We start from the raw sequence: 12,933 nt of genomic DNA, 5'->3' as shown, positions 1-12,933 counted from the left end.
TTACTCATAAAAATGAGGTTAGAAATTAATTTCTAGTGTCAATATTTGATAGGTAGGAGCAAGAAACCAAATACTGGTGTGAAATATACTTGTCAAAGAAGAAATTGATGTCAAAATCCCCACTGTATTGCACAATGCAATGGCAACATTTGCTTTTGTCATGAGAATTTGTAAAAAATAGATGATCAAAGTGCACAATATTTCCATGTGCTGACTAAGGGGAACCATGAAGCTCCTGGGACTCAACAGAAGAATCTTACATCTTTGCATTAATGATTCTCATCTGAATTGTGTTTCGGTAGTTTAGTTCAAATTGCTGGTTCTGATTCTAGTCAGATGGTACCCACATAACATAGTCCAGAATCATAACAGATAACAATAAGTTGGCATATTTTTTGACAGGTTCCAGAGAAAAAGGTGAGATGGAATGATTGTGGAGGATGAGAATGAGTGGAACTGCGTGGTAAAATCCTAATAAGAGCTACGATATTGACACCTTTTGGGAGGAGGGAAAATGCAACCAGTCTTCAGTACAAATAACATAAAATATTATACAGTGATCGGTTTTAATCTACATCTTACTAAGATTATTTTTCAGCTGATGACAAGGTGTTTTTAGATATGGAAAACCTTTTTCTTACTGAATATTGTGTTTTAATTTATCATTCAGTAGTGATTCATAAGAAGTTTAATAGTTCCATGAAAGACATCAGTACACGGGTTTTGTTAAAAATTCTGTTCTTTGTTGCTTTTAGTTCCATTTTAAGACTTTAGTATGAAAAGTACCAATTCATTCCTAGGTCCAGGTACACCAACAGATCGTAGGTAAAGAATTCAACAAGGTCTTAGTGTGTGCTTTGTCTTTTTAGTGGATAAGAAAAATGGTGCATTCTCTGACCTGGGAGCATAGCCCATTACATATATGCTAAATTCATATGTAAAATAATTGCATGAGTAATAAAGCCAATTATATTGTACCCACATTTAAACATCTCAGAGAATTTAACTAGCAGAATTAGTCTGCCTCAGCCTTGAGTTCAGGCAGATTATGGTATAAAATGAATACATATTCAAGTTTTTTTTGCAGTTTGTGTTTCTAGTACAGTTTTGAAATTAATTTTTCAGAAAGGAGGTTTTAAATGTATGAATGAAGAAAGATGTATTTCCATGAAGAAGGGGAAGAGAAAATAATCTAGGCAGAGACATTGCAGGAAACTTGTTCCTTGTTTATAAACTGTAACGTTTGGTGTGTTTCACATTCTGTAGTCAGGTCCTTTTTATTTCTCAGTATTCTTATATTGCTGGCAAACTTTTGACCCTTGATAAAAAGTGTAAGCACTGAACTACTTTTGATTGCCGTTTTTATTTAGAAAAATCGTTGACTAAATAAGTGATATTCTGACAGGCTCACTGTAAATTAACAGAGTGTCAAAGTTTATCCGAAGAAGTAACAGGTCCTGAACACAAACACTCTAATGAACCCCGATTCAGGATCATTACCAGTGATTTCAGTAGAAATATGCTGTATTTCCCACACTGATGTGATTGTACTCACTTTCTCTAGCACAAGGCTGAAGGATTCTTTGTTGGTTTTGTACACATACTTTTTAAATCAAATGAGCTGATGCATTTGAAATATGTTTCAGAGTTCTTTCATATCTAGACTAGAACTAGCAGGAGAACATTGTTTTACATAGTTTAGTCATACTAAGAATTAACTTTTCTGGGGGGAGAGAGAGAAGTATTTGATATACAGAAAGTCCACATTTCTCCTTGGCTTGTTTTTCCTCTCTGGAAATGCTATTGACAAAAAACGGTAAATTTTGTTTTGGGTCTCCTTAAAGTTTTGCTAGAATAGATAAACTTCCTGCTAGACCTCTGTCATGAGTGCACATAAACTTGGCACACTTGGAAGGGTGTCATCCCAGCAAATAGAGACTTGGGAAGAAGCGTGTGTGGTGGTGGGGAGACAGTGAGCTGGTATAAGGAGACTAATAATATAGGTAATTTATATGTAGAATAAAAGATAAAACTCTGTGCAGTCGTCTTATCTTTGAAAACCAGTACTGTGTATTGCAAAGGCCATAATAGAATCTAGATGGAAAGAAAAACAAATTCAGATCATTACTGTGTGCGTTACAATTTATGAATATCTTTGCAATAGAAAGATAAGAATGATCAAAATGTTATTGTGTTAGAATAGTAGATTTCTGAGTCACGCACAACACATTTTTTTGTCTATGGCCATGTTACATATCTGAGGATAGAGCTGAACTCAGAATTTCATTTATCACTATTTCTAAGACTTTAAAATGATGAATGTCAGATTTCAAGACATCTACGGGGAAACTGTTATTTAAAGCAATTTTCGCAATCAGAAAGCAAAGCTCTGGTATGATTAGTGTTGCTATTTCAAAGAAACAGATTTGTAAGATGATATATAATCACCTGTAGAGTTTTGGCTGTTGTAGCTTCTTTGGTATCTAACCAATGAATAATAGCAATGTCACCAAAGAACAAATAGTTGGTAGAAAAGACACTGCAACAACTCCCAGATACTGCTGTTCCCCTAGGGAAGTGCATGTGTGTATACTTTGAGATAGTTTCCATGTGTCTCAAACTGGATGCCAGAAATCTAATGATGAAAACCAGAAAATGTCAATAACTGTGAAAAAACCAGAGTATTTTAACCAATGAAAGTGAAGTAATTTCCAGAAAACTAAGAAATAGCTGAACTTGGATGACCATGATGAAAGGCAGTGCAAAATGCTTTCAAAATCTAAAATGAAAAAACTTACTGTATCTGAAGCAGAATTGTCTGAAAAAAAACCTGTAAACAATATTTATTTTTTATGTACCATTAAGCAGAACAGGCCTACAGTTCTTCCCGTTGTCTTGCAATGGTTTCTATATTATGTGTGACTTAACGGTTGTTTAAATTTCGTTTCAAGTTCATACTCTGCCACCTACACAGAAATTTAAAACAGGATTTGAATGCAAGTTAAAAAGTAAAACTTATGTAGTGGAGAGGTAGTTATGATAGATTCTTGCCTCTTTATTCCAGTCTTTCAGATGAGAACTTCTACTGTATATAGAGAAGATTAATACAGCCTACCATGTCTTTTCTGATTCCTTTTAGGTCTCTTGTCCTATTAAATGCACATGTATTTTCCATGGGGAAGTGCAGTTTAGTAGAGAAATTCTTTTGGTTGTGTTCTTGCTGTTGTCCAATAGCCATTCTTAACATTTGCCACAGTTACTCATGTTTTCCTTTCTGGATAATTTTTGAGTCTTAAACTGTTTTTTGCTATCTTTAATTATTGCTCCATATATTTATACTGACATACATTTTAATCATGATCTTTAAAGGGTTTAGCCACTATTTTTCGCTTTTTATTCTGTAGCCCATCTGTACTAAGTCCTGGGCATTTTGTTACCTCTCTTCCCCTTGAAGTACAACAGTGTGCTTAGTCAGTAGTTGCTCTATTGTCCAGTATATAGTTCCCATTATAGGTATACATTTAGAAAGCACATGGTACATCAATTACAGTGTTTTCTAATAGAGACTGAAATTCCATCCACCATGGCCAACAATAATATTGCACTGGCTCAAAACCAAAGAATGCCATGTTTTGAGTTGTGTATTTCAGTGCTAATTTAGCATCATATATCCCAAAGGAATTTCTCCTTCTCCTTTCCCTTCCCTTCCTCTTCTTCTCATCCCCCGCTTCTCCTTCACTGAGGATGCAGAGTATAATATCCTAATAATATCGGGTAGAATCAAACAAAATACAACTGTGATTCTGGTCGTGTTCTTCAGGAAGGTTTTATTAATCGAGAAAATTAATGCCCCCTTGAGAAATTGGTATTTGTATTTTTTGGTATTTCTACTTATTTGCTTTAAGCTTTGCAAGGACTCTTAAGATGTAGTAAAATATAAAAGCAAAAGTAAAGGACTGGGAAGCTTTTCAAGCCAAGTTCCTGTACTCCAGTCTGAGCGGGAAAGTCCTAGCAGGGAAATTAATCTCCTGTGTGACGGCATTGACGTAAGTCTCTGCTCAGTTTGTGTGTGCATGTAAACAGGGAAAGCAAGAGAGAATAAAACAATTTTATAAATATTCCTACTTACAAGAGGTAAAAAGGGAAGTCAGAACTTAAAGACCCGCACAACTGTTTGCACAGAGCTTTACCACATGTGCTATAATAGATCCAGTAACGTTTGCCAACATTTCTATCTGCACTCTGAATGAGTCACAATTATCTTCAGTACTGTCTAGTTTTTCAAGCTTGGAGAAGTCATTAGGTTAAGTTTTAGAGTGGGTTTTGCTGACGTCAACACAAAGAAATAAATTGAGACTGGCCTACACGTTTATGTATGCAGAGTGCAATATGCTTAATGCAAACCTGGTAGAGCCGTTGGGTGAAAAAGCATTCGGCCTGATCCGTGACAGGATGAACTGTGCTGAGGAATGTGGGTACTTGTATGGAGAATGTGGATAACTATAATTTAGCTCTTAAATGATTACACAATCACAGTTCTAGTAGGTAGTATTCTATATTAAGCATGACATGCTTGTGATAAAGATTACCCTTTGTATGGCAGGCAACCCCAGCACCTCCTATAGCATTTAACCTGTGTCTGGGGACAGTACGAGACGTATTGAGCAATTTTATTGGCTTGATACAGACAGACTTGGAGAGCCTGCATGTGGACTGGAAGCTGGTAAAGGAGGTGGTGAGAGACATACCCCACTCAGTATCATGAAAAGGCTGGGACAGCTATTCTGTCTTGTGGAGAGCCTTGGAAGACCGTCTTCCTTGCTTAAGTGACAATGATGGCAAAGATGGATTTCACATCATCCCCTTCAGTTTCTTATGCATTGAGTTTAAATGCTTAACCTGTTTGCAGCCTTTATGGAGTGGGTTTAATCCACCATTGATATAAATACCTAAATAAAAATCTTGTTAGGAATTGCACAAGATACACTGATTTTCTACTGGAAAAAATTTTCTATTCATGCTTCAGTTAGTGATTTAATTGCATTACAAATTTCTTAAAACAGTGAACCAGTGCAAGGTACTGAACTGAAAAGTAAAATAGTATTCTCGTCGGAAGTCCTGCTCTAGATTTTTATATTTCAAACCTGTACATTACCTGTACATGTAAGAAGAGAAGCATGTAGAAGTATGTTGTCTTTTTTTTTTTTCCTGCTTCAGTTAGTCCAGAAAATAAATGGATGCATGATACCTAGCTCTCCACTTGATCTCTTGTTGCTCATAGGGAAAAGCTCTGACCCCCTGCTTTCTTATTGAAGCAGAACAGAGATTATGGCATTTAATTGATTCGTTTTGAGGGTCGCACTTGATTGCCAAAATTAAGGACCAGTTTTGGGTGAAGTGGCGAATAGATGAAACAGTCGAAAGCCCAAATGGTACAGCTGGTTGGTAGATGGTTTCATGCACACAGAAATCCCAAATTTAACAGCAGATTCATTTAGAAGCTGATGATTGCAGTTGGTTACTGAAGAATTTTAGAATGATAAGGTTGAGTGGTGTATTCAGAAATTATTTACTCTATTTTCTCCTCTAAGGCAAGGCTAATAATAAAAGGCTATATAAGCTTACATAGGCTTTTAAAAATCTACCCTTAAAAATCCACTTGTGATTCCATGAACAGATTCCCTCAGCAATTAATGTGCGTATTATTTTCCATTGAAGAGTATTCTTTTTGCCATATTACTGCAACTTATGGACCTATAAGCTATTTTGCAGCACATTATTTCTTGACCACAAGAATAAGGAAAATAGTTTGTTTCCATAAACTTACATGGCTACGCTTATAATTTGGAAGTGTTTTAATTATGTTTCCTTTTACTTTTCTTTTCTTTAGGCTACATTATATGTGACTTTATGCCTTTCCTCGTACGAGATGTTTTCTAGTTTTCTGTTTTTTCAAGGTTTAGTCCAGTGTGTCTTTGCTGAATCTTTTGCCCCAAAGCAAGAAACAATGCTTCAGGTGAGCTTTAGGAATACAGAGAGAATGGGAGGTTGCTCTTCTGGATGATACTCCCTTTTAAATGTCCCAATGTGATGCTCGTTTTTTCATAAGACTGTGTTAGTATGCTTAGTTTATGATTCACTGCTACTTCCCATGCATTTTCTGAAGAATTGCTGCCTAGCCAATGGCCCCTTCTCCACCAGATTATTCCCATTTGTATGTAGAGCTTGGTATTTTTCATATCTTCTTTTTTTTCCTGAACATTTCTGAAGTTTGTCAAGGACATCCATGAGAGCTTACTAGCTCAATATTGCCAGTGCTGGACTAAGTATATCACCTATATCCATCTAAACCATTGAAGAAAACATTGAATGGTGCTGGCCCTGGGACAGCAAGCTTCTTAGACAAATTATCTTTCTACTTTGACATAATTACTACTCTTTCAGTAGTTTGCCAATTATTTTTCTTACTTATATTCCAGCAGTTTCATAAAGATAGTTTCTTTTTTCCCATATGTGGTTGATCATGCGTTTGTAATTTCTTTGCCTTCCTTTTCTGTTGGTCCTCCCACCTCTCTATCTTTCTACAAGGGTGGATGAGCCCTTAAACCCCGACACATATCTTCATTAGCCAGTAGATATTTTTAGATAGAAAGTAGAAAGAATCTGTCTGACACATACAGGTTACTGGTTTTTAAATTTACAATCTTGATTGCCGATAGCTTTGAAATTAAAGTAGGAAAGGTAACTACATTTCTAGACTTCTGGCAAAGAGCTACAGATCAATAAGAAGTATGTGGCGTTAAAACAAGCAGAATAAAATATTTTGGGTTCTAGCTTACATGTAATCTTTTGACTTGAGACATAGTACTAAATATCAAATTACTTAACTATTGCTATCGATCTTGAGGTTAGGGAAACTCGTGTTTTCTGAGAGGTAAAGTATTACATACTTTTGGTCCGAAAGTCTTCTTTCACATGAACATATGCGTGGGAGGTGAAATAAAAATAGCATGCATGACATGGAAAGAGCAGTGGTCATTGGTTGTGATGGGTGAACAATAGCAACACTAATTGGAAAATAAATTGAAAAACAAGCAATTCAGGAGTTTTCTGCTTGAGATCAATCAGTGTTGGCAAATTAAATAAGATAACTCTAGGGCATCATTGAAATAGATTTTTACCATTCTAATTACGGCTGAAGGGTTAAGTCTGAAGTAATAAATATGATTAAAATTATCTACAGAGGACTTTTAAAAATTGCAATAATGCTTTCAAGCAGAATACTTCCTCATTCTAATAAAAATGCACCTCTTCAGTGCATTCTGTGTATCAGATCCGGTATATCCTACAATTTACTAATATTACTCCAGTATCCTCTGACACTGTAATCTGCAAAAGGTTACATGGAGGTTGAGGGAGGTGATTCTCCCCCTCTACTCTGCTCTGGTAAGAAGCCACCTGGAGTACTGTGTCCAGCTCTCGAGTCCCCAGCACAAGAAGGACATGGACCTGCGAAGGGCCACAAAGATGATCAGAGGGCTGGAGCACCTCTCCAGTGAAGACAGGCTGAGAGAGTTGGGGTTGTTCAGCCTGGAGAAGAGAAGGCTCCAGAGAGACCTTATAGTGGCCTTCCAGCATCTGAAGGGGGCCTACAAGAAAGCTGGAGAGAAACTTTTTACAAGGGCATGTAGTGATAGGATGAGGGGTAATGTCTTCAAACTGGAAGAGAGTAGATTTTGATTAGATATCAAGAAGAAATTTTTCACTATGAGGGTGGCGAGGCACTGAAACAGGGAACAGGTTGCCCAGGGAAGCTGTGGATGCCCCATCCCTGGAGGTGTTCAAGGCCAGGCTGGATGGGGCTTTGAGCAGCCTGGTCTAGTGGGAGGTGTCCCTGCCCAGGGCAGGGAGGTTGGAACTAGATGATCTTTAAGGTCCCTTCCAACCTAAACCATTCTATGATTGTATGATTCTATGGTTTTTATACATGTGATTCTTCCACTGAACAAATGCAGGAAAAATCTTAGTGAGGCTCAGGCTTCAAGCAGTGTAGTTAATCTGTTGTATCTGTCTGAAATGCTCTTTCTTGAAGAATTTGTGTGAATACTTATTCAACGTAGATGTGACTTCTGAATACCATAAGAAAAAAGTCAGTAGGTTGTTGACATGTTGAATGAAAAAATGGATGAAAACCAATGCAATTAAAGTGACGTTCTGTTACCATTTATGTTACCATTTACCATGTTACCATATTTTCTTTCCCTGTCTTTTTTGTTTTAACAGCTCAAAATTCCTTGTAGCCAAATAATTACACTGCAGGAATTTCAGCTGCCCCAAATAGTGCTTTATACGGTGTCATGCTTGAATGGAAGTTCCATGAACAACAACGTGCATTGGACTAGGCCCAGAAAACTTTACTTTTAAGATGCATACTAGTTTCAGGACCAATAAAACTGCTAGGTGAAAGGTTGGGGAGTTCAATGGAAAAACATATTTAGTATAGGTCTCACTGAGACTTTGGAGATATTTGTTTTTCCTTCGAAACTCTCAGAAGATATTGGGATTTTTAGCCTGAGCTACAGGTAATCCCTCTGAATAACAGAAATATAGCAGTCCTATGCATGTAATGTGAAACAGAAAGAAAAGGGAGATTTCCTTGTGATTTTCAGCTTTCTGTATAGACAGTGAGTGAACACACTTCAAAAAGCAGATAATTATTTTGAAATGCTGAAACCCAGAGCAGGAGAACTGCATGAAGAAAAACGGGAATGTTGGCAAACGATAAGTAAGATCATGGCTACATGAAAGTCTTTAAAAATATGACAACACTCTGAACACTGCATATTGTTGAAGAAGGATCTTCAGATTCTTCAGATCCTTCAAGATCTTGGCAAAAACTAATCTGTGATCTGATAAAGATAATTGTTTACCTGACGAAGGTGTATTTCTCTCTGCTTCTCAAAGGAGTAGAAATGAAAAGTGGAGCAAGGTGAAACTGAATTGACACAAAATAACCGGTGATGTCTGGCTGATAATTTTTCCTTTAGATAATTGCTCCATGTCTGTGTGAAGAAAATAGTTTATACAGTGTGGGGATTAGTTTCTGGGTCCTTTCAGGCTAATCAAACTTGACATTGTCACTCTGTTGTGTAAGCAATATATATTAGCTCTAGGAAGAGATTTTACCTGTTTCAGTGAAATCCACGAAACTGCTAAATTTTCCTTTGTGGAAATACATGTTACTGGAATGTTCGTTATCTCTCTGTTTGTTATATAGCATTATTTCATGGAAATTTTTTTAATTTAATAATAATTTGTCCATAATGTAATATGAAATTTTTCGGTCATATACAGCCTAAGACATATCTCAGTGTTACTTACTGTGCTTTTTCTGTGGACTTACAGTGCCCCTCAAACTTAATGTGGTAATGCCAGTGTGTATGCACTTAACTGTGTAAATCTATCGTTCTTCTGCTCTCCCTCCAGCCAATAATGCAATTGCAAAGGATGCCCAGCCTTCCTGATCCAACCTGCCGTGCACCAATAACTTCACCTAGCACATACCGAGTGCTTTTCAAGAGTTAAACCGAGAGGGAGCTCCAGTGTTGGGTCAAGGGAAGAAAGAATTGCAGGCAGGTCCTTTGCTGCCTTGGCAGGAAGGGGGCACACGGTTCCAGGGTACGGTGCAGCTAGAGCGTGCAGCTACACGCATGGTGATGGCTTGCAGCTGGTTTACGTCTCCTCTGGCCGGCTTCCATGTTTCCCGTCAAGCACAGTGCCAGCCCAGCTTTGTTATGGGCCCTTTGCAGTGCCCAGGAAATGGCATCTCACCTGAACCGCTCATGGCTTCAGTTCACTGAGAACTGAAAGCCGCTTCTGCTTTATAGCTTTCTTGACAGCCTGTGTTCACTGCAGTTGAATTCTTCCTGATTTATGTCAGCGTGATGTCAGAGCAAGCTTTTCAGTTTGGATCTCTGTTGAAATCTTATCTTGCAAACAGTTAACAGTTTGCTACTGTCACTATCTGATCTTGGTCATTTTTGTTTTCCTCGCTCACGTAGTGTCGGTTTGTTTTATGTAGTTGTGGTCCTACTAGCTGCAAACACCATATTATGCTTCAGCGAACTCTAGGTTATTAGGTTATGAATGCTAAAAATTATGAGCAGTACTTTAATTTGCATAGTTATATCCACACATCATCCAGAGTGAATAAAAGCCAGATTGTAAAATAATTACTATCTCTTGAAGTAGAGCCAGCCTCACAGACCAGATCCATCCGTCTTCATTAATTTGTATACAGTTCTTTTACCAGAACAAACTTTCTGAAGGTACTCGCATGGGAATGCTGAAACAGCTGCACAACTTTTATTTTGAAGAAAAAAAAGTTGAGCCTCGGAACAGTGTGTTTTAAAGAGAGAGAGAGAGAGAGAGTGACTCTGCATTTAAGACTTTGACCAGCATGTGTATGAAGTGCTCTCAGGGCTGGAATAATCTAACAAATTTTTACCTGGGTAGCACTTGGCAAAGCTCCCCTCTTTTCTTGCACAGTTGAAAGGAATCCAGTACAATTCTGTGCTTCAATCAGCTTGACTCCAGTTTCGCACAGCCTGCCTGGTTTGGTAGTGCACGGCCGTGCCTGGCTTATGTGGCCTCTATGGCCCTTTTCTGCTCCACTGTCAGAAAGAGGGAGGGAGGCTTCCCCCAGCACCAAAATATCATTCTGTGTACTCTCTGCAGCACAGTAGCTAAGAACAAGTTTCCCGATTACTGCCTGGTCTTTTTGGAGCTATTTGCTGGAAGAAGTCTTTTTCCCCACTTTAAATGGATGATTGTGTTACAATCAAGAAAAAGCATCTCCAAAGACCAATCTTTAGGTAAGTGATGTTATTATTACTTTGAACTGAAAGTGTTATGAACTTTACTCTCTACATCCTATTTATTAGCTTAAAGTTCATATGCAAACACACAAAAAATTGTTCACAAGAAAGAGTTTAATATTGCGTAGCCTAGTAACATATTATTTTGGTGCTCAAAATATATTTTTTTCACTTGAACTGAGAATTTATGGAAGTTCTTTTTCCTCTCCTCTCTGTCATTTGTGTTCTCTAAAGTTTTGTGTGGGATTGTCTTTATTATGAAAGTGGAGCAGTGTAGCTCTTGAAAACTTTTTTTTTGGTGTGTTTTATTTTCCTACAGCTCTGCAGTCCCTCAGTGTATTCTGGAATTATAGAACTGTTTAAGTTTGGAACGTGGTTCTTGGTTGGTTTAGCTCATTATGTCCGGATGGCAGAATTTTAATACTTGAAATGATACACCTTTCAGAGTAAAGTAGCTTGCTTACTGGGATGGGCAGACAAGTGCTTAAAGAGTAACTAATCCATCAGACTCTTCTGCTAGGAAAGGTTCAAGTTTAAAGAGTAATAAGTTGGAGTTTTTGTGAGGTGGTTCTTCACTGCTTCCTACATATGTTAGTTTGATCTATGAAATGTCTTTATGATTTCAGCTTATTTTATATTTTAAAGTCCATTATAAAATTATTTTTACAGATCAGGATTAGATCTAATTTGTTTGTGCTTTTTACCATGGGAAACCCCTTTCTTTCCTTTGGCCAGTCCTAGCTTCAGACTGAGTGACCTTGAGTGGGAAATGTTTCTCAAACTGCTATGGATAAGGATGCAGCGGCTGTAAGATTAAACAAACCTGCAATAGTTCACGCTTCTGTTTGTGGCTGGTGACAGCTTTAACAAAACTCCAGTTCTTACTGGGTGACATCAGTAGGAAGTATATTGTAACCACAGTGTTGATATGACAAATAAAAATAAAATTATAGATGGTCCCAGCGCAAATACAGTCTTGTAATTTATGGGATTGTCACTACTGATGTCATATATTGTGGGAGTACAGTAAGGGTTGGTATTGCAGCTCCAGAGTAAGGTCAGACAGGTAGTCATGGCAGGATTATGTACTACTAATGTTACATGTGGAGAAATCTTTCAGTATTTACAGCTATGGTACAGAAAGAAAATCTGGACGTTAAAAGGATACTATGGGAGTGAAATGACTTAACTGTTAACCTTAAATTTTAATGTCCTGTGTGGATTTGCCATGCAATTTATATCGTAAATTAAATTAAACATTTCACACTTTGCTTTGTTAAAGTGGAGTTAAGAAGTTATTTCACAGAAAGCTTTTGACTGATGATTAAGAGACATTTGATATTTTTCTGAAGGGATGTCTTTTTATTTAAATAGTTGAGTTGAATATATTTCTCTTTAAACATCAATAATTGTTTTTAAGGATGTGTGATAATTATCCCATAAGCTGTAACTTTTTTCAAAAAAAATCTTTTAAATGCACATTCCTCACAGTCTTTTGGAGCCATTAGAATTGTGGGTGAGTAAGTGTATATTTCCTGATGTATTTAGGAATCTGCTATAGAAATCTGCGGTAGCTAGTGTAGTACTGGATAGTTTGCAAGAGCTTTCTTAACGGATGTTTCCCTAAATTGTTTTGTGGGAGTGAACTTAACTCAATGAAATACAAGAAGTTTCAACATTTCTGACTGAAATCCATTCCTGCAAATCAGTTCTAAATACAGAACGGCAACTAACTACTGTTGGCATGCTTAATCCAGAGCGAGAAAACCCCTAATATGGAAAGCCCCCTAAGAGTCCACGGCTCTGCAGTGACTCTTCTGGCAAAAGATCTCTGTAATACTACAGTAAATGCTTAAGAAACATTTCCAAGGTCGAGACCAGCATAATATTTTAGTCAGCTCAAACAGAAAGACAATCTCTGTATGCCGTAAAGATCATATCATGTACAATAAATACAGATGCTATCAAAGTACATTAAAGAGCTGTTTTTCTAATGTGTGTTCATTTTCCTTATGACTTTGGAAAATATTCCTCCAGTGAGAAAGTGTTCTTGTAC

General features: G+C 37.2%; 1 protein-coding gene across 6 annotated transcripts in view; it reads left to right on the top strand.

The window, feature by feature from the left end:
- Nucleotides 1-12,933, top strand: part of PDE1A (phosphodiesterase 1A) — a 238,022-nt gene that overhangs the window by 98,467 nt on the left and 126,622 nt on the right. The window contains exon 1 of one of the 6 annotated variants that reach the window (XM_054209003.1): nt 10,295-10,874. The exons of the other annotated variants lie outside the window; for them this stretch is intronic. Coding sequence (XP_054064978.1) covers nt 10,822-10,874 — 53 coding nt within the window. The 5' untranslated portion in view covers nt 10,295-10,821. Of the gene's footprint in view, nt 1-10,294; nt 10,875-12,933 lie in introns of those variants that run through there. 6 annotated transcript variants of the gene reach the window in all.

The sequence above is a fragment of the Rissa tridactyla genome, chromosome 7, assembly GCF_028500815.1.
Source record: "Rissa tridactyla isolate bRisTri1 chromosome 7, bRisTri1.patW.cur.20221130, whole genome shotgun sequence".
NCBI classification, from domain to species: Eukaryota; Metazoa; Chordata; class Aves; order Charadriiformes; family Laridae; genus Rissa; species Rissa tridactyla.
Note: the sequence above shows the minus strand (reverse complement) of the source record. Positions and strands in the feature narration are given on the sequence as shown.